The sequence below is a fragment of the Syngnathoides biaculeatus genome, chromosome 22, assembly GCF_019802595.1.
Source record: "Syngnathoides biaculeatus isolate LvHL_M chromosome 22, ASM1980259v1, whole genome shotgun sequence".
NCBI classification, from domain to species: Eukaryota; Metazoa; Chordata; class Actinopteri; order Syngnathiformes; family Syngnathidae; genus Syngnathoides; species Syngnathoides biaculeatus.
Genome location: NC_084661.1, coordinates 4,408,421 through 4,434,512, shown reverse-complemented (window position 1 = coordinate 4,434,512; position 26,092 = coordinate 4,408,421). Strand labels below are relative to the sequence as shown.

Genomic DNA, 26,092 nt, shown 5'->3' with positions numbered 1-26,092 from the left:
GATTTGTATTTAAATGTGTTTGATTCATTTGTGAAAAAGAAATACTTTTGTTTGTCATTTTACTGTTGTAACTATTGTATAAGAAAGACAGGAGGTGACGTGTTGAGGAAATGTAGGAAAAGGAGAGAGAGAAAAAAGGCTAGATGGAGTGCAAGGGAGTGGTTGTTGGAGGACAGGACAGGAGTTGATCAACATGTTGAACAAGGACTGTTGAAAGTTCAACTGGGATAGTGTGTCGTTTGAGTGGACAACTCAAATCACGCCATACCGTGGTGGAGTTAGCCGCTACCACAGAAGCTAAGTGCATGCATGGGACTTGGCTTGGGCGCTAGCAACCGACTAACGCTAGCTAGCAAGGCCTGTGTGTTGGACCAGGAGGGAGCAGACAAGGGCGCTAGCGTTGAGCTAACGCGGCTAGCGAGGCCGTGTTGGGACTTCAAGGAAGGAAAAGGGATGAGGACCGTGAGAACGCCGGACAGAGGAAAAACCACCTTCACCTTCCTTCACTCTTCCTTGGGATGCACCGCAGTGACATTGGGGTTTGAATTTCGTTTGCTTGCCGGCTATATTCATATTTGTTTGGGCCCTTAGCTTAGCATGTGTGCATTGTGTACCTGTTACATTGACTTTGTTTATTTGACTGTTGTGTATGCATTTTTGATTTTCCATCCTTTATTTTGTTATTAAATGTTCATACTTTTTGTTACAAAACTAGGTTTATTATTTGACTATCTGCAAGACAGTTAAAATAGTGGTGGGTTTATTTGGTAGCTTGATTATTTAAATTAGGATAATATTAACTCATAAGGTGAAATATTATTTCAGAAACTTTTTGATAGAGAATTAAATGCACAAGTAAAGATTAAAGTTGTAATAGACATTCAGAGTAATCACCATTGAGTTAATTTACCAGTTTACTACTTTGGAGTGAGGAAAGAACTCAGGTGGCTACCTCGTCGAAGTATTTTATACTAGAGAGGCGCTACACGAGTGCAGCGTCTAAAGCCTGTTTGAGAATTGCCTATAAACAAACTTCTTTGGTGTTCTGCCATTGCTAACTGTGTTAAAGGTAGTGTGAGCAGACAGACATTTACGTCTGAGTGGTAAGAAGAAGGGAGGAAGGGTTTCAATTTTGTGAAAGTGAGGTAGTGCAATCCTCATTATATTTCAGGTTCATCTTAATGAATTTGGGATATTGTGTAAAATGTAAATAAAGACACAATTCAATGATTTACAAATTCTTTTGAAACTATATTAATTCGATCATCCAAACAAACAATCAGAGGAGCAAATGACAAATGAGATGAGCCAGTATTTTCAATCTTCCACACCTCTCCCTGCCCCAGTTGAGCAAAGCCTATCGCAAAATTCACTCTCTGCTAGCCTGAACAATGTTAGGTCTAACGGATAGGGTGAAAACTATGGTCAATGTTGGAGTCTAGCTCACACCACGCCAAGATCATCATTCCATCCTCCCTTGCCTGAAACCACTGTTCACTAAGATGCAAAAGGCCCCTCCTCCACCCATGAAGAATTATTTGTATTGATTACAACAATTTTGTCAGAACAGGAGACTTTAACATTCATGTTGACAATAATGTGGGAAAAAAAAATTCAAAGACTTCTTTCCCATACTGGACACATTTAACCTTCCTCAACATATTAAGAGTGTAATAACACTGAAGGTCAAATCTTAAACCTAGTGTTAGAATATTTGTAAATATAAGTTATCATACATTTGCTGTGCTAGAAAGGAAGTGTTTTGCTTCAATAAAGAAATGCTTTGCTATAGAGCTTTATTCAGCAATGCAACAGGAAACAGATCTGCGCTCAAAAGAGGAAGTCGCTGGCTGCAGAAGACCAGACAGAGCCAGACTGATGGAGGGCACTTGGAGGATGATTTCGAAATGACTTTTGCCATACTTACTAATTCTCAAAACACTTACGAAGTTAGTTTTTATTTAGTCATCTGACATATGCTGCCCTTCTCCCTTTTGGGGATGCTGTAATTGTGAATGCAAATAAAATTAAGGGGCCGCGGAGAACTGCTCCAGAGCATGGTGGAGAATTGTGGGGTCCAGTTCTCTTCTGTTCTCCTTTCATGCAAGCAAGTAGGTGATGAGTGCCTCCTCCTTACTTTAAATGGTTTTAACAAAATGTCACCCTGATTGAACCTGACACCTAGTCATCTCAAAAGATGTTGACATTCTATCAAATGATATCACAGATCTAGCGCTTTCTAAAAATTTCTGTTTTTTGAACTACAGATTCTTCAAAAAAATTCAGACAACCTCAATTTCTATTAAGAAAAGGTACATAAATGAGAGTACTGCAACTATGTTTACGGAGACTGTAGCTGTGCCATGAACTGTGAATGCGAGGACATTTGATGAACTTTTAGACAATTTCCCATTGAAAATCTGAAACGTCATAAATGCTGTCACTCCTGTTAAAACTAGGACCATCTTGAGGTTACCAAGAACATTCCGAAGGAGCATAACAATGGTCAAGAGCGCAAAATAAATAAACTTTAATTTTGACTATCATAGGTATGCAGATGAGACAGCTATATTACACCGTGACTGCAGATGATTACAGCTCAATGGAAGTGTTGTGTCATTGTCTAAAGCAGACAAATAACTGAATGAACCAAAATTTTCTCCAGCTAAACCACAATAAAACTGAGAATTGTTTTGGCCAATAAATGAAAGAGGGTTGCTATTAGTAAATACTTAGACTGAATTTCTTTAAAAACCAAAGAGAAAGTCTTAAACCATGGTGGTGTGATAGATTCTGACCTGAATTTCAGCAGTCATATCAAATCAATGACTAAAACTGTGTTTTACCATCGAAAGAACATATCTAGAAAGAAGGCTTGCACGTGTCAAGCAGACCAGGTGAAGCTCATCCAGGCTTTTATCTCAAGTACATTTGACGATTGAAAAAACAGCATTAAACAGCTGCAGGTCATTGCAAATGCTGCAGCTTGGGTTCTGGCCAGATCAAAAAGGTCAGAGCTTGTAACTTCAATTCTAATGTCTTTACAGCGGCTTCTGGTCAGCTTTAGAATAGATTTTAAAGTTCTGCTACTGGTTTATAAATCACAAAATGTTATAAGTCCTGAATACATGAAAAAAATGGTTATGGAATAGAAACCCGGTATGGCTCTGAGATCGACTTACTCAGGTCAAATAGTGGAGCACAGAGTCCAAAGCAAACACGGTGAAGCAGCATTTAGTCATTATGCTGCACATAAATGGAATAAGTTGACAACAGAGGTGACGTCAGTCCCAAGTGTGAATTTTTTTCAAATCCAGATTCAAAACGCTTCTTTTTTAGAGTACTTCTACTTTGCAATTATTATTCTTGCACTGCATGCTCTTTTCCTTTTATTTTCATGTTTTATTTCTTTGAATTTCAATCCTTTTAATCATGTAAAGCACATTGCATTACCTTGTGTATGAAATGTCCAATAGAAATAAGATTTGCTTTGCACTGATTATTGAACTTTGTGCCGATAACAGGATAGTCTGTATCCTCGTTGGCCTAGAGGGCACAAGGTCCATGATTTTCACTTAAAATTTGAAATGTGTACTTGTTAGATCTCAGGACACTTTTCCATTTTGCATCAGTTGAGCTCAGACCCAGAGAAGCCAGCAATGTTTATGAGCATTAAAGCGCTCATGCACTTACGTGACCGAAATCCCATGTTTGGCCTTATTGCCGGTCAAACAAAGCATTCTTCAATGCTAAGTCCGTTGAGACGAAACGAAAATATGTCTTATAGCATGACGCCCAGTGTTTTGTTGTCCGATACCGTTAAACATTTAGAAAGTGATAATAAATACGTGGAAAAATTTGAAAACACTTGGCATAGAGGACTCATATCTAATGCCGAAGTCGATATTTTGCCCCATAAGAAATTTGACTGTTAATTCGCTTTCATTTGTCTTGGACAACTGGATATACAAATCTATCTGGTGAGTAAATCGTTGCGATTTACACAGAAAATTCAATCACGAATAAATCCCACATAGTGACGGACCCACTCAGATTTTCTCAATACAAATACCAATATTTAAATAAATGACCCCTGGTTTTATACAAACTCACATACATTAACTACGATTGTGAAGAAAAAAAAAACTTGGGACAGGGAGTCATCTCCTCCATACTATTGCATATTGCGGCCACACGTTAACCTTCGTAAACCTCTCCGCGACAGACTTTTTTATTTTTCTAAATACGTACTGTTCTCAAATGAGTCAATTTGGCATTGTAAGTACTTATTGGTAATTTGAGGTTGAGAAAAATAATTCCGACCTGAAATAAAATGATTGCTACACAGACGTGTATTTGTTTGGGCACCATCCTTCACGTTTAATTGCTGAAATCCATCGAGCTTTTTTGGTTTTTGAGATGGTAGTCCATACAAATACCAATATTTAAATAAATGACCCCTGGTTTTACATAAACTCGCATTCATTAACAATGATTGAAAAAAAAAAAAGACAGGGATACAGCTCCTCCGTACACAGAAGCATATTGCTGCCACACGTAAACCTCTCTGCAACAGACGGTTTGTGTTGGTTTTTTTTAAATATGCATTTTTCTCAAATGAGTAAACTTGGCATTATTCATCCCACTGGGCTTGAATTTTCGCATTTATCGGCTTTGATTCCGCTGGGTTCTTGTAGAGCCAAGTTCATTTTGTCATGAGCATGCGACATTGGGCTGGACCCAAATGCAGGACTAAGAGGCAGTGACATGATGTTGAGGGAGGGTTTATTCCAGGCAAAAGTCATGCAAAGGTAAGGCAGTGGCACAAAAACACTGGGAAAGAAGCAAGCTCAAAAAACATGAAAACGTGGTTGAATTACTTTTAGGCACAAAACAAGACTTGACTTAGCTGTGGTGGCACAGGAACGCTGGCTGTGACAATGAAGCTAATAATAGCAAGAGGCTCATACACTTACGAAGACTACTGTAGTCTCAAACAGAGTGAACTAGCCACTGAGAATGACAAACTCGAGCTTTATATGTCTGGCTTAATTAGTCTCAATACAATGAAAGTGTGGAGCTACTGCCAGAGGCAACTCCGCCCAGGGCAGTTGCTTGGCCATGGCCTTGACAACCATGTGGGGAAGCTGAGAAAAGTGTTGTACGGCCTTTCGGAAACAGTTGAGGCAGGCGGTGGACAGGAGGAGGTCCTCGAAGACTGGACTACTACAGCCAAGGTGATCAGAGAGACAGGTAGGAGAGTAGTTGTATCTTCTGGAAGGAAAGGGGTGAAGGAGACTTAGTGGTGATGGAACCCAAAGTACAGGAAGCCATACAAGGAAAGAGGTTAACGAAGAAGAAGTGGGACACAGAGGACTGAGGAGAGGTGAAAGCAATACACTGAGATGCGACAGAGAGTAAAGGTAGAGGTGGTGAAAGCTAAAAAAGAGGCATATGACATGTACACCAGGTTGACTCAAAAGAAGGAGAAAAGGATCTCTACAGGTTGGCCAGACAGAGAGATAGAGATGGGAAGGGTGTGCATTAGGTAAGGGTGATTAAGGATAGAGATGGAAATGTGTTGACTGGTGACCAGTATGTGGCAAAGATTAGTAAAACGAAATGAGAAAGGCACTGAAGATGAAAAATGGAAAGGAACTTGGTCATGACTACATACCTGCAGAGGTATGGGAGTAACTTGGATATGTGGGTGAGGAGTTTTTGACTAACTTGTTCAACAGAATACTTCCGGGTCAGAAGATGCCTGAATAGTGGAGGAAAAGTGAGCTAGTTCCCATTTTTAAGAACAAAGGCGATGTGCAGAGGTGTGGGAACTATCGCGGAATAACGTTGATGAGCCGTTCAATTAAGTTATGGGAAAAAGTAGTGGAGGCTAGACTGAGGACAGAAGTATGTATATGCGAGGGACAGTGTAGTGGAGTACCACAGATGCATCCTTGAGGGTGCTAATGTAAAATTACAGAGAAAATTGTGTCTTTTGGAGCAAGAGAAAGCCTGTGTCTGAGTTCAGAGAGTGGAACTGTGATATTGCATGTTTAAGTGTCGTGGAGCAGAGAAGTATGTTTCAATAGTACAGGACATGTAAGAGGGCAGCAGAACAGTGGTGAGGTGTGCCGTAGGTGTGACAAAGAATTTAAGGTGGAGGTGGGACTGCATCAGGGATCAGCTCTGAGGCTCTTGCTGTTTGCCGTATTAATGGACAGGGTGACAGATGTGGTGAGACTGGAATCCTCTTGGACAAAAATGTTTGCAGATGACATTGTGCAGTGAAAGCAGGGAGCAGGTGGTGGAACAATTAGAAAGATGGAGGAATGACTGGAAAAGAGAAGAATGACGGTTAGATGAAGTAAGAAGTGCATGAATGAGAGGGGCGGAGGCGAAACAGTGAAGCTACAGGGTGAAAAAATAGCTAGGGTGAACGACTTCAAATACTTGTGGTAAAGAATACAGAGCAATCGTGACTGTAGTAAGGAAGTGAAGAAACAGGTCCAAGCAGGTTGGAACAGCATGTGGAGGTGCCTTGTGTGTTATGTGACAAAAGAGTCCTTGCGAGGATGAAGGGAAAATGTTATAAAACAGTGGCAAGTGCTGTTATGATATACAGATTAGAGACAGTGGCACTGAAGAGACAACAGCAAGCAGAGCTAGAGGTGGTGCAAATGAAGATGTTGAGGTTCTCTCTAGAAGTAAGCAGGTTGGACAGGATTAGAAATGAGCTCGTGAGAGGGACAGCCAAAGTTAGGTGTTTTGCAGACAAAGTTAGAGAGTACAGACTTTGCTGGTTTGCACACATCCTGAGGCAAGAGATTGAGAATAATGGTCGAAGGCTAATGATGTTGGTGTTGGCGATTTACATGGAAAAAGATAACACGCTGTGGCAACCCCTACCAGGATGAGCCGAAAGGAAAAGATTTGTAGAAGTAGCAACAGTCTGTTGCTCAGCTGGAAAGCGTTGGCCTAACAGTTCTGAGGTCCCGGGTTCAATCCCGGACCTGCCTGCGTGGAGTTGACATGTTCTCCTCGTGCCAGCATGCGATTGGCTGGCAACCAGTTTAGGGTGTACCCTGCCTCCTGCTCATTGACAGCTGGGATAGGCTCCAGCACTCTCGTGCCCCTCATGAGGATAAGCGGCTCGGAAAATGGATGGGTGGATGAACTTTACTAACCTGCAATGACTGTCGTCAGAGTGTGATGATTGCCAGTAATGTGATTATGTAATCGCCATTAACGACATTGACGCCTGGACGCAGTAGGTGAGCAGGGGTAAGGGTCCTCTCAGCAAATGACCCGCAGTACCTAAATTTTGTGTTAATATTTTACAAAAAATTAGACTGGTATCAAAAGTTACCTGAATAATATCCCAGTCTATCCTTAAAAAGAAAACCACAAGTGTCATCAGTATGCAAGCTTGTCTAGAAACACGAATGCAAACACTAGCTGAAGAACAATAAACACTTTCCCACCTGGCTTTTACAGTAAAAAGACATACTGTAGCATCTGCAAACACAATGACACAGAAGAAGCGCTTGAGGCGTGAGTATAAACGGCGAACCCCCCCCTCCCCAACGATTCATATAGTCTCACAAAAAGTCAGTCTCATGTTGACTACATCATTCACAGACTTGTTTTCTTGGTCAGAGAACTGAAAAAGGTCCAGCAGGGGATCTGATGCTCTTGAGGTGGTCCAGTATGAGGCGATCAAAGGAATTCATGGCCACAGATGTCAGGGTGACAGGCCTGTCGTCATTCAGACCTGAGATTACAGGTCTGACGCAGAGCTCAAACAAGCTTACATCAAGCAAGCAAGCAAGCTCAAACAAGCCTATAACACAAACCACTCTGTTGCATACTGTGTACAACTACAGCAGATGCAATGCAATTATGGCAGAAAGTCCCAGCAATTATGGCAGCATTGACTCATTAACACAGGTTCTAAGTAATCTTATGAAAGACCTCTTTCTGGGTTATGGAGAATGTGAAGGTGTGTAGGCTTGAAGGCCTCAAAAGGAACATGGCCCAACTTGTGACTGACGCTGAGCATGAAACTGAAAAAATAAAAATCTAGTTCAAAGGCTCAGTTGGATAGGTGTAAACCCAGTGCCACAGCTAAAATGGTGCAATGGGGAAAACAACAAAACTCAAGATAGAAGCAAAACAAATTCAACAAATCCGCTTTAAGACGCAGCTTGCAGAGTTAAACACTTGTTTAAACCCTGCACACGCCCGCCTCATTGATGTTGAAAGTCAGCTTGAGATGCTCAATCATTAAATGAGTCTTGACTCACATCTTGGCAAAGAGACCTTTTTACATGCCATCAATTCAGACTGAACCACCTCATATTCATTTGAACTGACATGGGGCTGCACTGATTATTTATAGATGTAGCCTGTTGTCTTGGCTTTCCATGCTTTTTTGCACCTCCCTTTCTTCATGTGTTCAATACTTTTTTCCTGTATCATTTCACAAAATTGTAAGTATTTGATCTACTTTCCTCATATGAATGGATTAGGATTGTGTTGTTCCAAACATCTGGTGAAACTTTCAGGTCAATAGGACCTTTGGTTAGTAAGAAAAATGGTGATATGTTACAGACTGTACTGATTTCAGCCTCTGTATATATAATTTTACGTGGTATCCCATTTTAATTCCATACAGTTTAATATGAGCTATGTCTACTTTTTGCAGCTGTAAAATAATCAACTCTTCTGGGGAGGCTTTCAAAAAAGTTTAGAAGTGAGTTTATGGGAATTTTTCTAAATTTCTCTTGGAGCATACTTTATATGTGAGGTCACACACTGATGCTGGGGCTGACAAGGCCTGTCTCACTGGTCAATCTAAATCAAACCAAAGGTGTTTTTTTGGCTATCAAAATCTCCTGGTTTGCTGAAGCATTCAGAGTTCCATTCACATGAGCTGAGAGAGTTGGGCTTTGGTTGTTGTTATGTGGAAATGAAGTTGTAATGGTCACAGTAAGAGTAATGGAATTTTCTTCATGCTGTGGTTGCCTGTTTATTGGTGCCCTGTGATTGAATGTTGACCAGTTCAGTGTGTACCGACTCCTGCCCGAAGACTGCTGAGATAGGCTCCAGAACACAAGATAAGCGGTACAGTAAATGGCTGGTTGGATGTTTTTCAACTGTCTGTATCCACCGTAAAAGACGGTTTTCATTAAAGCTGTTTCTAAAACTTACATGTCAAACAAATCATCCATCCATCTTCTTCCGCTTATCCGGGTCAGGTTGCAGGGGCAGTTGCTTTCACAGGGATGGCCAGACTTCCCGTTTCCCTACCACTTCATCCAGCTCTTTTGTGGGTATCCCGGGGCGCTCTCAGGCCAGCCAAGAGACGTAGTCTGTCCAGCATGTCCTGGATCATCCCTGTGTTGTCCCCTGGGTCGTCCTCTGGGTCATCCCCTGGGTCATCCCCTGGGTCGTCTCCTGGGTCTTCTTCCAATGGTACGTGCCCGGAAAACCCTACCAGGGAGTCATCCAGGAGGCATCCAAATCAGATGCCCCAGCCCCCTCATCTGACTCCTCTCAATGAGCAGATATAGTGGCTTGACTCTGAGCCCCTCTCGGATGATCGAGCTTCTCACGTTATCTTTAAGGCAGAGCCTGGTCACCCTGCAGAGGGAAATAATCCCTGGATCTGGGATGTTATTTTTCGGTCAAAAAAAAACCCAAGATACTTGAACTCCTCCACATTGGGGAAGATCTCATCACTGACCTGGAGAGAGCATGGCACCCTTTTCTGACTTAAGACCATAGTCTCAGATTTGGAGGTGCCGATTCTCATCTCAGCTCCTTCACACTCGGCTGCAAACCACTCCAGTGAGAGTTGGAGATCAACCCTAACCCTAACCCTTGATGAAGCCGACAGAACCACATCATCTATAAAAAGCAGAGATGAAATACTGAGGCCACCAAACCGGCCCCCCTCTACACCTTGGCTGCGCCTAGAGATTCATAAAAGTTATGAACAGAATCAGTTACAAAGGGCAGCTTTGGCGGAATCCCTGAACAGCCTGTATCCGGGGTTCAGTACCCCATACTCCCGAAGGACCTCACACAGGACACAGTCGAACATCTTCTCCAGGTCCACAAAACACAATGTGGACTGTTTGGACGAACTCACATGCACCCTTGAGGACCCTGCCAAGGGTGTGGAGCTGGTCCACTCTTCCACGGGCAGGACAAAAACCAAATTGCTCCTCCTGAACCTGATATTCGACTTCCCAATGGTCCCTCCTCTTCAGCACCCCTGAATAGACCTAACCAGGGAAGCTGAGGAGTGTGATCCCCCTGTAGTTGGAACACACCCTCCAATCCAGAGCCACTGTCCTCGATGTCCATGCAATGCGGCAGAGGTGTATAACCATGAAAGGCCCATAACATCCAGAGCTTTTAGGAACTCTGGGAGAATGTCATTCACTGCCAGGGCCTTACCACCATGGAACTTTTTCACCACCTTGGTGAACTCAACTCCAGAGAGGAGAGCCAGCCACAGAGGACCCACAATATGCTTCCTCATGGGAAGGTATGTCAGTGGAATTGAGGAGGTCTTCGAAGTGTTCTCCCCACCGACTCACAACGTCCTTAGTGGAGGTCAGCAGCGTCCCACACTCACTCTACACAGTGTTGATGTTGTACTGCTTCCCGCTACCAAGACAACAGCTGAACGGTGGACCAGAATTTCCTTGAAGGTATCTTGATGTCATTCTCAATGGCCTCACCTCTTGATTTATGCCTTAGCGACCACCACAGTTGCCTTCCGCTTGGACAACTTGTACCCATCAGCTACCTCAAGGGTCCCAGAGGCCAAAAAGCCTGATAAAACTGCTTCACCTTGACGCCATCATTTAATGTTGATGTCCACCAACGTGTTTGGGGATTACTGCCATGAAAGGTACTGACCACCTTACGGCCACAGGTCCGTTCTGCCACCTCAGCAGCGGTGCGTTGGACCCTTACAGGGTTTCCTACTGTTATTGTCCACATGAGCATTGAAGTCTCCCAGCAGAACAATGGAGTCCCCAGTCGGAGCACTCTCAAGCAGTCCCCCTAAGGACTCTTAAAAGGGTGGTACTATGAACTATTGTTTGCTGCAATGGCACAAACAACATTCAGGACCCGTCACCCCACCCGAAGGCGGAGGGAGGCTACTGTCTCGTCCACTGGGGCGCTTCCCACCGTGGGGAACAGGGTCCAACCTCTTTCAAGAGGACTGGTATCAGACCCTAAGCAAGTCTGACTATGTCGAGTCATAAGTTCTCGACCTCACACACCAGTCCGGCTCTTTCCCTTCCTGAGTACAGATATTCTACATTCCTAGAGCCTGTTTCTGTAGCCGGGGATCGGATTGTCAAGGTCCCCGCCTTCGGCCACCACCCAGCTCACACTGCAGCCAACCCCTATGGCCCTTCCCACAGGTGGTGAGTCCATGGAAAGGGGGACCCACATTACCCCTTTGGTCTGTCCCTGGCCAAGCTCCATGGATGCAGGCCCAGCCACCAGGTGTTTGCCTTCAAGCCCCACCTTCAGGTGTGGCTCCACAGGGAGGCCCTGGTGACTTGCGTCTGGGCAAGCGAAACCGAGATCCATCATTTTTACCCATCATAAGGGGTTATGGAGTCGCGCTTTGTCTAATCCTTCACATCGGACCTGTTTGGCATGGGTGACCCTACAAGGGGCGTGAGGCCTCAGACAATTTAACTTCAGGATTATTGGAACACACAAACCCCTCCACCAGGTAAGGTGACAGCTCAAGGAGGGGTAAACAGATGAATTTAAATACAAATTGTTTCCCAAAAAAAGAGATGGTTGTTAATTTTAAAAACCTGTTTGTGAATGGTTCGCGGCATGTGAATGTGATCGATTCAAATGTTAATCACCTTCAAAGGCATCTTACTATGTTCATTAAGCAAGGGAATGTCGAACACAAGCTTGCTCAACAAATGCTGCATCATTGAAGGCCTCAGCGTACTGCAGAGAATGAGAAAATTTAAATACAAATTAGAAAAAAATCATCATCAACAGTGACAGTTTTGAAACATTTATATTTGTTCAACTCATAATTTTCAAGAAGAGTGTGCTTTGTGTGATGCCAAAGATGATGTAAACAATGGTTCTGGACTCCCAATCAACAGTGTTTCAACATTTTCTCTCCATTTGATGTGTCAGCGTTATCTACATGACGTTATGTCCCAGTTGTCGTTGTGTGTGATACTGAACATTTTGGTATTGATCCAATACAAAGTAATACACATCCAGTATCACTGATACTGAGACAAATACTTCTCAAAAATTAAAGAAAGTATAAATTGCTAAATATCTCATAATGTTTGACATTTAAGTGTTTTTGTAGTTGATTTTACTGTTAAATATTTGAAACCCCGAATACAACAGTAACAAATGGGAAAAAAAAGTCCACAAAGTGAAAATAATGTTGAAATACTCTTGAACAAAATTAAATAATGTATTCCTTTTGTGCACTCCTTGTGTTTTTGAAGGATAAAAAAAACTAAACTATTTTCCTTTGGTAGAAAAAAAAGCCACATTATGCAGAACAAATTTTTTTGTTTAAGAAATGTATTGTTTACTTTTTTAGTTTTAATACACTTCTTCCGTGACTTAACTCATTTGATATTTTCATATGATACGTCATTACATGGCGGCACGGTGATTATTGTGTTATTGGCACATCTTCCTCACAGTTCTGTGAGTTCAAATCTCAGCCCCTGCCTGTGTGGAGTTTCCGTGTTCCCCCCATGACTGCATGACTTTTCTCTGGGTACTCCAGTTATCTCCCACATTCCAAAAAACAAAACAAAATATACGTGGTAGGTTGATTGAAGACATTAATTTGTTCATAGGCTTGAATGTGAGTGCGGATGGTTGTTTCTAAGTGCCGTATAATAGGCTGGTGACTAGTTTGGGGTGTAACCCCACCTCATATCCTCATCCCTGTTGAGGATAATTGGTATAAAAATTGGATAGATGGACATTAAAACATTTGAACTGCTACTGAACAGCCTAACCCACCCACAAACCCGAAGTGCAACCAAATACTGCAAGTTGTTGTGTGCCTGGTTCAAAAATGTGCTGATATATTTTTTATGTAATGTAAACAAATGTTTACACAAGGAGAAAAGTTCCCCCTGCTGACTCAACTACTAACTTTCCTGCAGTGAGATGCCAGTGCTGTGTGTGTCGGTTTGCACTTGCCTTCTAGAGTAGTGATTTCCAACCTTTATAGAGCCAAGGCACATATTTTACAATTGAAAAATCCTAGGGCACACCAACAAAAATAAATGTCACCAAAAATGGATCGATTAATTACTGTATGTACTTTCTGCCATCTAATAAAAGATGATTTTTTTGTTCTGTCTGTCAATGTGGCTGACTGGTATACATAGATGAATACAGATACATTATTTCTTGCAATAAATGTTTTTTTTTAGCAATTACATAAAATTGGATAACTTCCCACAGCACACCTGAAGAGCGCTCAAGGCACACCAACATACGACAGCACACTATTTGCGAATCACTGCTCTAGAGTCAGTATTTATAAATGTAAAGTGAGCCACCCCAATTCATTTTTGGTTTGATGTCACATAGTGTGTTAAATTAACCTATTTGCATTTACTCCACCAGGAACATTCAACATTAACTGTGCAGGAATCTTTCTCATTTGGCAGACAAGATTCTCAGTGTACACAATTAGTCTGTCTTGTTCCGTATCTCTATGTAGTGCTCAAGTTTATGTATGCTGCTCGGTCTTTTCCGGTTTTGAAAAATTGCAGGACTCCACATGCGGTGTTTGCATAAACTTTCCAAACTATCTATCATAGCCTCTTGGAATGCACCAAACAGCAATTCAGATATTTTTTTTCCTCCAGAGGGAATGGAATTCTACCATTTAACAATACACTTACATTATTTTTTAATTAATCTTTCCTTTGTAATCTGTTGGCAGTTTCTGCACCACGGTAGTCCTTGAGCCAATGGAGAGATGACACCTTTTCACAAAACGAATGCACCAACACGGGCCACTTTCAGATTGTTCAATCTTCAAGTCTTGTGCTATCGTTGTTGCATTCAGTCAATGGTGATTGTAGATGTGACGCTTCTCCGAGCTGTTCTTTGCTCACTATCCATTGCTGAAGTGGTCCTTCAATTCTGGCCACCATGCTGTGTTCCCGCAGAAACTGTTGTTCGTCTTCTTAAATTGGCGCTGTTCATTTGATTGGTTCCTCCACTTATGAACCATAGATGTAATTGATGTTGAATTTTTTTCTGGGTGCTCTATTACTATCTACAACAGTGTAATTGATAGACACAAATCTTATTTTGCTGGAGGCATGGTGGATGTAAATGTTTGTATTGTATGTATTAAGTAATGTGCTCTGATTGGTTTGTTGTTGCCGATCATGCCACATTTTTTTGAGATTTTGGAACTCATTGCAAACATAAGGGCGCACTGGATTAATAGACGCACCATCAATTGTTGAAAAAATTAAAGGCTTTTAAGTGCGCCTTATAGTGCAGAAAATAAGGTAATATATTGTCCATGCATGGTGGGGTCCAGAAAAGTAGGTTCTGGGACAGAGCAATAAACATCCTTGTGGTGGGTTTAAAATTGCTGGGATATTGATGACTGCGTAAAACACCATTTGCGCTGGACAATGATGCGCACATCAGAACAAAAAGATGTTCACGGTATTGTTTGTCTTGCTTTTTCTATCAAAAAATATATATATATATATTTAAAAGGCTTATACTCAGCCAATAATGTGAGGCTATGTACTGTAGCCGCATACTGTTGGAGTTCAGCAAACCAACCGAGGGTAAACATTCAGGATTTTGCATCACAGTGCTTTGTGCAAAGAGCCCATTATGATTCAATATGCACATTTGGATAAGTGCTGCAAAACTGTCACTTTACATGTAATTTTATTGACATTTATTAAAATGTAATCTTACCCGCAAACAGCATGAAGACACTCTTCAATGGAATCTCTCTGGGCTTTGGTAAGGCAACAGCCTTTCGAAAGACGGTAAACCGTGTGAAGGAGGGAATCGATCAGTGAGGCGAATGGCTCTGTCCCCGCAAACAGTGGTGCACATTTTGTCAGCAGTGGTAATACTGCTGTGCACAAATACCTGTTGAGGGCAAGAGCCATATCTGTGGCACTAAGAGGTACCTAACGCAAAGAGAATCATGGAAGGGGGAGGACAAATATTAACACCACGAAAAAAAATCATTTTAATCAGTTAATGAAAATTAGATTACATTTATGGGTGGTTGTAAAAATATAGTCAAAACTCTCCCATATGAATGAGCCTATATTTCACAGGAAATGATGGAGACTCTGTTCCATATTAGGAATTAACAGGTTTTTTTTTCATTTCACATCAAGTAATATGAATAAAACGTTTTGAAAATGTAAATTCATGTGTTTCTGAGCCTATTCAAAGCATGTTTTCCTGCTAAAATGGGTTAAAGGTATCAGTAATACTGTATATGTGTTACAGTTTATAAAGTCCGTCAAGCTGAAAATGGCAACTTTTTGTCACATTTAGCTTCAAGCAATGTTATAAAAACTACTGTGAAATTTTCATTATTTTTTAAAGTTACACCGATATTTATCAATTTAAACAATTAAATACAAACATGAAATGTTAAATATATTTAAACCTAGATTTTAAATGTCACTGTTTTGGTTTGAGAATGTGAGAAAGGCAAGACAAAATGTGGAGGAGCCAAGTACGGGGAGGCAAAGCAGGAGTGCACAAGTCCTAAAATGATTTTTAATTTCCCCCCAAAAAGGCAACTACACAATGTAACAAAGAAAACCTTGATTAAAAGAAGACTTTTTCGAAACTAATAGAAATGGGAGCACACATTAAAAGTTAGTAGATAAGGGTTCAGTGTTTCTTTTAATGCCAGAGTTATCCACAGATTTCACAGAGAAACATCTCGAAATTGGAAAAGTATTATTGAAATTCCTCTCTTGCTTAGACATTCCAATGAGCCCTGCTGGAAAACTGACAGAAACTAATAGCCAATCAGCGTTTGCCCCGCCTGCAGTGCTTCCTGTTCTGACGCCCCATTGCTCGCGGATACATTTCACCACACAGAGAACGTCCACTATCTGGCATTTTGTGGACGATTTTTGTGAAAAATAATTACAAACAAACAAAACAAAAATAGCGTGATGTATAATGTTCAAGCCTGTGCGCTTGAGCCCGAATACACACATCCAGCACTTGACGTATTAAAGAGGGGGCGTGGCACTAATGACGAACAATAACAGTCCCATTATCTGCATCGTGGAGATTTGATGCTTCTCTGAGGAGTTGGTTTCGAAGTAAATATTATACAGCAAGCGTGGCCTGAGTTTTTTTTTTTTACTTCAAGCAGCAAGCCTCTCTCAAGCAGCAGTGGCGGTGGGGTGGGAGTGGGGAGGGGGCACGCGCGGATCTCTGTAAATAGTAACCGGGAAGTATTGTGTTCTGAAAGCAAGCAAAGCAAGTTGATTCTCTGTGTTATACTATACCGACCATTGAGCAAACAAAATAAAAATAACAATACAATGTCCAAGCATTTGAGCCAGAACACACACAAGGAATTCGATGTGTTGGGAAGGACGTGGTGCTGACGACAAACAATAACAATCCCATGAAATGGACCGCGGAGATTTGATGCCTTTCTGAGGAGTTGGTTTAGATGTAGAGAATATATAGCAGATGGCCAGACTTTTTTTTTTCAACACCAAGTTGTACTTTTCAAGCAGCAAAGCTTCTCATGATCCACTGACGGTGGGGGTGAGGTGTGGACTGTTGCACGCGCGGATCGCCGTAAATAGTAACCGGGAAGTGTTACACGTATATATCCATCCATCCATTTTCTTGGTCGCACGACGGTCGAAGGTGTGCTGGAGCCTATCCCAGCTGTCAATGGGCAGAAGGCAAGTTTACACACACGCGGACACGGGGAGAACATGCAAACTCCACACACGGAAGTCCGGTATTGAACAGCTGCACCTAATGTATGTTTTTGCTTTATCGTACCAGCACGAGAGGCTATAACTTAGCGGCTAATAACCAGCAATGATTAAATGCGTGCAAATTTCCCTGCTGATGAATGAGCCTCAACTGTGACAGCCACAGCTTTATCCTGTCAGGTTGACCCCACGGTAGGTTAAAGAAGGACAAAATTTTGGTGCGTTTTTTTAGTTTTGGTGCAGAACAAGTTTCTTGGCTTAGCTAGAACGAATGGTCTGTAATGCTAAGCACTGGAGACATCAGGGGCGGGGTCAAGGATGTTTCTTCTGCGTTTGGCTCTGAAAGTTGGCACATATCCAGATTGTGCTTGGATTTCAAATATGTTCTTTATTTTCAATTTATATTTTCAATTAATGTCCAAAATATATGTAATAACAATATTACTTCACATTGGAGGGTTTCTTGTACACATGAATTTTGGGGAGAGTCTTCCTTTAAACCTAACTCTTGAAATGAAATATAATAGCTTTGATGGGACAGGACCAAATGGCACGGGCACGGACAGAGAAAGCGACAGGAAAAAACAATGAATCAACAATGGACCAACAATGAATCAACAATGGACCAACAAGAACTGAAAGAACACAGGGAGTTAATTATGCAGATTGATGAGACAACAAGGAACACCTGAACAAGTAAAAAGTGGTGGAAAGGAGCTGATTGGTTGACACAAGATATCAGGTGAATCCAGATAGGTGGACACAATAAACTGAGGACTGGAGACATGAATAACATGGAACACAAAAAAAACATGAGACAAAACTAAACTAAAACAAACCACGACAGTTAAATATGTACATCGAGGTTAAATTTTATCACAGTCCCCAAGGAACAGATTTCAGATGTTCCCTCCCCTGGCCACCTGACTAGTGCTTGGACTTGCATCAAAATTTGTGTCAGAGTCAGAATCAGACAGGTTAACTAAATCAGTCCCATCTTAACGATCAAAAAAATTAGAATCCAAAAAATAAGCATGTAAATTGGTTGGGCATGAATAAATGGGAAAACTGGGTGAAACAGGTGAAAAGGACATAATGGGGCTTACTGGAGGAGGGTAGGTATTGTTGCCAGGCTGTGGGCGCTGGGAGGATTAGAGATCAAAGTTGATTTCACACACTTCCTGGTGGGTTCTGTTTTGATCGGCCAATTCTGTCACAGTTTGAGTTTGAGAATGCGAATAAGGCAAGGCTAACATGGTGGACCTAAGTCCAGGGAGGCAGGGATGCAATGCAGGAGTGCCGGAGTGCAGGAGTCTCAAAATGATATTTAATTTCCAAGAAAAGGCAACAAAGTAACAAAGAAGACCTTAATTAAACCTAACACTTGAAACAAAACAACTGACAACTTTGATGGACAGAGAGACATACAGGAACAAACAACAACTACAATGGAACAGCCAGGAAATGAAAGAAACCAGGGTGTTAAATAAACAGACTGACCATCAAGAAAATGAAAAAAGTGGCAGGATGGAGCTGATTGGTTGACAAGGTTGAGGGTGAACAACAGGTGGACAGAATCAACTGAGGACTGAAAACATAGAAAGCATGGAACACAGGAAAACATCCCCTCCTCGATCACCTTATCGTGGTGGAGGGGTTTGTGTGTCTTGATGATCCTAGGAGCTATGTTGTATGGGGCTTCACGCCCCTGGAAGAATCACCCATAGCAAAAATAACCTCGGTGAGAGGCCAGAGCACGACTCTAAAACCCTTACGGTGAGCGAAAATATAGGATTTTGGTTTCCCTTGCCTGGGTTCAGGTCATCATGGCCCCCCTCTGGAGCCAGGCCTGGAGGTGGGGCTCGAAGGCGAGTGCCTGGTGCCCGGATCTGCACCCAGGGGGCTCGGCCAGGCACAGGGTAACATGGGTCCCCCTTACCATGGGCTCACCACCTGTGAGAGGAGCCATAATGCTCGGGTGCAATGTGAGCTGGGCGGTGGATAAAACCGTAGTGAGCTGATCCCTGCCTGCAGAAACTAGGTCTAGGGACATGGAATGTCACCTCTCTGGGAGGTAAGGAACCCGAGTTGGTGCCTGAGGTTGAGAAGGTCCGACTAGATATAGTTGGATTCGCCTCTACGCACCGCTTGGGAAGATTGGCAGACTGGGGTGGTGGTACCCCTTTTTAAGAAGGTGCATCGGAGGGTGTGTTCCAACTACAGGGGGATCACACTCCTTTCCCTCCCTGGTAAGGTCTATTCAGGGATACTGGTGAGGAGGGTCCATCCGGAAGTGGAATCTCAGATTCAGGAGTAGAAATGTGGTTTTCGTCCAGGCCATAGAACAGTGGACCAACTCTACACCATCGGCAGGATCCTCAAGGATGCATGGGAATTCGCCCAACTCGTCTACATGTGTTTTGTGGACTTGGGGAAGGCATCCGACCGCGTCGCTTGGACAGTCCTGTTGGGGGTTTTCGGGAGTATGGAGTACCGAACCCACCGCAGGGTGTCCGGGCTCTTCCTTAGAGATAGGGTGAGAAGCTCGGTAATCTGGGAAGGCCTCAGTGTTGACCCGCTACTCCTCTCCTTAAGAGGCGCCAGATAAGGTGGCTGGGGCATCTCATCCGGATGCATTGGTGATGCCTTCCTGGCGAGGTGTTCCAGGCATGTCTCACCAGAAAGAGACCCTAGGGAAGACCCAGGACACGTTGGAGAGACTATGCTGCTCAGATGGCCTGGGAATGCATCGAATCCCTCTGGAAAAGCTGGATGAAGTTGCTGGGGAAAGATAACTCTGGGCATCCCTGCTAAAGCTATTTTTAGTGTGAGTTAGTTTACAAACAGGACCCCAAAGAACTATGGATGCTTGACTACAAGCCTTTGAAGGAAAAAAGCATTGAGGGGTTCTTGGTACTCCAGAGACACTACCAGCTTCAGATACCCATCTGCTAATCATGGCAGCTGCTGGCTTTATACAAGTTGAAACAATATATTTTTGGTGTTCGGCAGAAACGTTGCATCTTCAAAATCTTCACATTCTATTTTTGAGCCATTAACTTTGTATCATCAATGAGAGCAAGACCTTTTCAACATTTTTTTACTGGTCATAAGTTTGTAAAAATTACATCCCCATAGACGATTTTGGCCACATGGCGGTTATATGTGAAAGTGTCCTAAAACTTACATCCATAATAATTTGGAACAGCTACAAGATGGATGACTGGTTAGCACAATTGTCTTACAGTTCTGAGGACCCGGGTTCAAATCTGGTCTTGCCTGTGTGGGTTTTCTCCAGATACTCTGATTTCCTCCCACATCCCAAAAACATGCATGGTAGGTTAACTGAAGACTCTAAATTGCCCATAGCTGTTAATGTGTGAAAATTATTTATTCATGCATGCTCTACGATTGGCTGTTCAGAGTGTAGCCAGCCTCTCGCCTAAAGATAGTTGGGATAGGCTCCACAACGCCCACAACCCGAGTGAGGATAGGGATAAGGAACATGAATGAATGAATAATATGGAACACAGTGTAATTCCTCAGTGATTAATATTTTTAAAATCTTCTAAAATAACTTATATTAAAGCTGAAAGTTTACACATAAATAGCATCTTGATTATGTGAGTTGAAATCCAGACTGGTATTGTACATCATATCTTTTAAAATGTCATGAGTTCATCCAATTTTCAAATCATTTTAAAGCTTTCTGTCGATTGACTGCAGAGAGTTGAATTGGTGGTGTGGCACTAAACTGAGTATAATTTATTTTTATATTCATGCTTGTCTGCAGCTAGTTTGCCATTGGAAATGAAAATCTGTTCTTGACTGCCTTACCTGGACAGACAGACAGACAGACAGACAGACAGACAGACAGAGAGATAGACAGATAGACAGATAGACAGACAGATAGATAGATAGATAGATAGATAGATAGATAGATAGATAGATAGATAGATAGATAGATAGATAGATAGATAGATAGATAGATAGATAGATAGATAGATAGATAGATAGATAGTCACGCAACTTCTGAAGAGCCACAACATTGAAATCTGAATTTTACATTTATACCTTGAAATCATAACAACTGAAATCTTGAACAAAATATACAACACACACAAAAAGAGCTAAACTTACAGTGTCTAATGAGGCTGAAGCTCTGAGATCTGGTAGAAAGCCAACTTCGAGCAGATGGAGGAGGAAATTCTGGTCTTGTACACCATATACACGGTCCAAAAACAGCACCATGGCCGCTTTATGATCCGGACAGAAGCCAGCTGACATGTCTGGCTCCAACACCACACCATCTAGGCATGCCAATATACATATTTCCAGTGTTTCACTCTTCTCTAACAAAATAATCATGATAATACTGATGCTGACACACTGGATGTACAGTACTTACCTTTTGCAAGACTTGGCATAGAGAATGGAATGCAGATGACACCCACCAGCTCTTCAATGGAAATGAGGGACCTTAGAATGGCTCTAATGCGGACCGCTTCAGCTTTTCCAGCATGTATCAACTGATGCAAAAGGATGATGCGATTGATTAGGTTGCAATATATTTGTGTGTGTGTGTATGTGTGTGTGCACGTGCGTGTGCATATAATTGTGTGTGTGTCTTCATTTGTTCGGAGACAAATTTGTGTTACTCACATGCATTTCAGGACTACAACGTCCCAGCAGGTCAATGAGAGCTGCATAGAAGGTCATGATGGCATTTCCCAAGTGGATAGTATCATCTTCCTCTAGCCCATCATGACTGTAGAGGTGAGTAAGGACACAATCAAACAGAAACAGACATGCACACAAAATCAGAAAATACTTGAACTCTAATGTATGGTTAATTTATTAATGTCTGTCCATTGTTATACCAAGAGCTACAATATGTGGATTCTCACAAAAACCTGACAAAAGCAATTGAGTTTTGGAAAAAAGAAAAAGATGCAGATGCATTTATGTTGTTGTTTTTGTTGCTGTTGTCAGTGGTAAAGCATTGGTTACATCCTGTTACCTAAACACTTATTTTTTTTTAAAAAGATGCCAAAGCTGCAGACTACTAAGTAACATTCTTAAAACACAATGAATGCAACACGAACTGTCCGTTTACTGTAGGGCTGCATGATATTGGGAAAATATACTCAAAAGTCTACGGTCGCAAAAACATGAGCAAAAATCTGTTTGATCATTTTTGATGAGAGCTTTAAAGAAAAATGGGACTGTAGTCCTTAGTGTCAAAAGAAAAAGAAGTCAGAGCTGCATTCCTAGCAACTCTGGATGACATTTTTATATCCCAAAACAAAATAAATGCAATATTATCACAGAGTGATCACAGTGTTTTAAAGAAAACATCCCAATATCAATAATGTTTTCATACTAATCGAACTTTTATGACAGTAGCATGGAGGTTAGCAAATCTGCTTCCCGGTCCTGCCTGTGTAGAGTTTGGATGTTGTCTCTATGCCTGTGAGGGTTTTTTTGTGTGTAAACTGGTTTCCTCCAACAACCCAATAACGGTAGGTTATTAGAAGACTGTAAATAACCCATATGTACGAATGTGAGTTCAAATGATTGTTTATACTGTATGTGTTCTGCGACAGATTGGCGACCAGTTTAAGGTCTATGCAGCCTCCGGTCCGAAGATAGTTGGGATAGACTCCAGCACGCCCCCAACCTGAGTGAGGATAAGTGGTGTAAAAAAATTATCCATCCATCCATTTTCTGAGCTGCTTATCCTCACAAGTGTCACAAGAGTGCTCAAGCCAATCCCAGCTGTCATCAGGCAGGAAACAGGGTACACCCTGAACTGGTCGTAAGCCAATCGTAGGGCACATGTAGACAGACAACAGTTGGACTCACAATCACACCTTGGGTTAATTTAGAGTCTCCGATTAATTAATGTTTGCCCAGAGAAAACCCACCCAGGTATGGGGAGAGCATGCAAACTCTGCACAGGTGGGGGCGGGATTTGAACCCAGGTCCTCAGAACTGTGAGGCCAAAGCTTTGCAGCTGCTCCACTATTCCGCCTGGATGGATCAATTTTTACAAGCTACATACCATCAGGCAATCAGACCCTTATGACAAACAGACGGACTTGAAGTTAAGCAAAGTTGTCTTTTTACTCACGAGGAGAATGAACAAGAGTGTAACAGTTATAGTGTCAGAACAATTCCGAAAACACTGCACTTGCCTCCTCTCCTTTTATTTCTTTAGAGAGTGTCCCTATTACACGAGCTTCGAGAGCGGTGAAGGTAATACATACAATGCATACCAAAATATTTGAAGGAGTCTTCAGCCGTGAGTATGTCAGCAGGCGCCTCATTACTTCACTGAGTCAAACAGCAGGCGCCCATTTCTTAATTTCTGAAGACTGGGATTACGAACGGAAACAATATCTTCAGCATGATTAACAACCTCAATTCGTACGCCATGTACCTTTATGTACATAAATAAAGTCCTTGCAGGATCGCATTAGATTATATAACTAAAAGCAGAAAGCGATAATTTATGTACAATTAACAATCTGTTAACCAAACAGGGGTCCAGGTTATCTGAAATCGTACAACACTGGACAATTGCCAAGTCGGTAAACTGGAAAAGGGGCCCTAATGTACCATGTGCAAAAATGCATCATGGGTTAACAGAGGGTTAAGTAAAGAAATGGGTCCAAGTGGGGTGGAACAATTGGTGGAAGGTGTCTGGTGTTCTATGCAACAGAAGGATGAAGGGCAAAATTTATAAAACAGTGGTGAGGCCATGATGTACAGATTAGAGACGAGGTTCTTCTGTACCATTCCGATGTTCAGTGGTTATCCCGGTGACAGGTGCTTAATCGTGTTTTTGCCTTGTTTGTGGAATCACCTTTGTTTTTGTGAGATCATCAACAATGTCATGCAGATTGCTTAAAAATTCTGTTCATTGTCGTTTTATTGTACATGGCCGATATATTCGGAACGCTCAATTATCAGATGTAGTGTGGTAGAGTCAAAATCATGGAAGCACAAGAAAACCTGAAGGGTTTTGAAAAAAAAGCTACCATTATGGATACAACCTACAGAGAACTTCTACTTCTGGACAACTGTGTAAGTAAGATCGAAAATGTCTTAAATCAGAGATATTTCTGTACCCATGGAGTAAAAACAAACAAAGCAAACAATTGCCACACACTTAGATGAGCTTGCAAAGTCTCTCGACAAATACTTCCCAACAAGAGAGCTATTTCCAGCATGGATGAGACAGCTGTTCACATTTGCTGTTGAGACAGCACATGGTAATGATGAAAACCTAGACGGAATCATTGAAATTCTGCAGTGCCAAGTTCAACAGCAACTCTTCAGAAAAACAACGCTCTCAACATTTTGGTGTCAACAAATGGAAAAGTATCCAGTTATTGCTATGAAAATCCTGAAGTTGATTTTATACAATTTATTCCAACATATGTATCTTTGTGAGCATCCTTTTTTGATGATGCTAGACATAAAAACAAAGAAAAGGAACAGATTTTTTTTGTGAAAATGACATGAGAGTGGCATTTGCCAAGGGGAGGCTGCGGTGATCTGAACTGGTCTCTCAAAGGTAACAGCATAAGACACACTGATTTGCTATGTAATTAGTTGTGAGTCCATGCACTGCGTTGGTTTTGTTCTTTGAGTAGACTTTTCTAACTCACAGGAGGTGAACATGAAATATGTATATTTTGAACTTTGGGTTAAGTTAACAGGAGAGGAAAAATGTTCTTATCTAAAACTCAATAATTTATACTTTATATAAATCTACTGGTTTGAACCAAGTTAATCTTAAATTGAAAAGCATAGATCAAAGGAAGGGTGATCTGGCCCCCAGTTCAAGATCGCGTGTGGAAACTCCCATTTTGGCCCATCCTCCAGGGATAGAAAAGGGCCAACGCCACGCTCTTCTCGCTCTCTCTTGCAACGCTCTTTTGGAACAAGCTCCCTTGATTTATTGTAGCAAACCTTCAAGGTATGAGACTCATCAGCAATTAATAAAAGGATTTCTCATCATTTCTCCAAAGTGTTCCGCACAGAAATTAACTGATGTGGTTACATAAATTAGATTAGATTAACAATGTGTAATCTAAAAATTCCGTCAAACCGGAAGCAGGCGTCCCTCCTGGCGACTTCATTCATTCCAAATTAGTTCTATTTTATTTAATCTGGCAATAGTTACATTTATTTTTCACTAAAGTAGGGTTTGGTGCATGTGCATGTGATACTGGTGGGGTTTGGTACCTCAAACAAGGTTAACAACCACTGGTTTAGTAAGATACTTGGTTCCACCATTCGTGAAACTGTCTTCAATGAGTTGTTACTTCTTGCCAATAAATGACAGACAATTGTCCATTTGGTCTCCAAGAACTTCATTGACTCACATAAAATAACTCATATTTGGTTGGTATTAACACTTTTGGCTAATACCTTTTCCCAAGTTTAACACAACAAGGGTGTTCGAAGTACTTCTTTTGCAAATTTTTTTGTTTTTGTTTTAGTTTTGAATAATTCTGATATTAATTAAAATCCAACTTGACAGAAAAAGGTTTAACGGTACAGAACGGACAAGTGGAATAGGTCTGGAACAACATCAAAACTATAATTAGACAGTGTAGATATAACTAATAGTGTCATTACTGCTAATCACCTTGAATATTCCAGTTGATTCACACAATATTACGAGACACCAACATTGCAGCTGAACCTCAGATGCGACTGCTCATGTACATCGCAACAACGATGCTCAAACAATGTATCTTCCAGCCCTAGTCTACTGTTTTTAATGTTGTTACTTGTCTTACAGAATATTACTGCTTTCTGATGCCGAAGAAGGTCCATCTCTTAAAGGATCAAGGGAAATCTTGATTGCGTCCTCCATTGTGGTCAACAACCCATCACCCCCTTCCCCCCGAAGTGCAGGGCCAAAACATTCTGGTCGGCGAATAAGAAGTCTCACCACAACGTTAGCATTCTCTTCCACACTTTCACCTGGTCATAGAGAGAAAGAACCAATCTCAATTTAAAGCACTTTCTTTGACAAGAACAAG

At 41.7% G+C, this 26,092-nt stretch overlaps 1 protein-coding gene and 1 long non-coding RNA gene across 2 annotated transcripts in view; one reads left to right on the top strand and one right to left on the bottom strand.

Annotated features, from left to right (window-relative positions):
• Positions 1-26,092, bottom strand: part of ryr2a (ryanodine receptor 2a (cardiac)) — a 407,989-nt gene that overhangs the window by 233,229 nt on the left and 148,668 nt on the right. Inside the window, 6 exon segments of the mRNA XM_061810997.1 lie at positions 11,913-12,003; positions 15,007-15,227; positions 21,171-21,340; positions 21,439-21,559; positions 21,693-21,798; positions 25,847-26,033. Of these exon segments, the coding sequence (XP_061666981.1) occupies positions 11,913-12,003; positions 15,007-15,227; positions 21,171-21,340; positions 21,439-21,559; positions 21,693-21,798; positions 25,847-26,033 (896 nt within the window).
• On the top strand, positions 284-25,965 carry LOC133495932 (uncharacterized). The gene is made up of 3 exons (XR_009793689.1): positions 284-539; positions 21,704-21,806; positions 25,849-25,965. It is a non-coding gene; the product is annotated as an uncharacterized LOC133495932 (long non-coding RNA).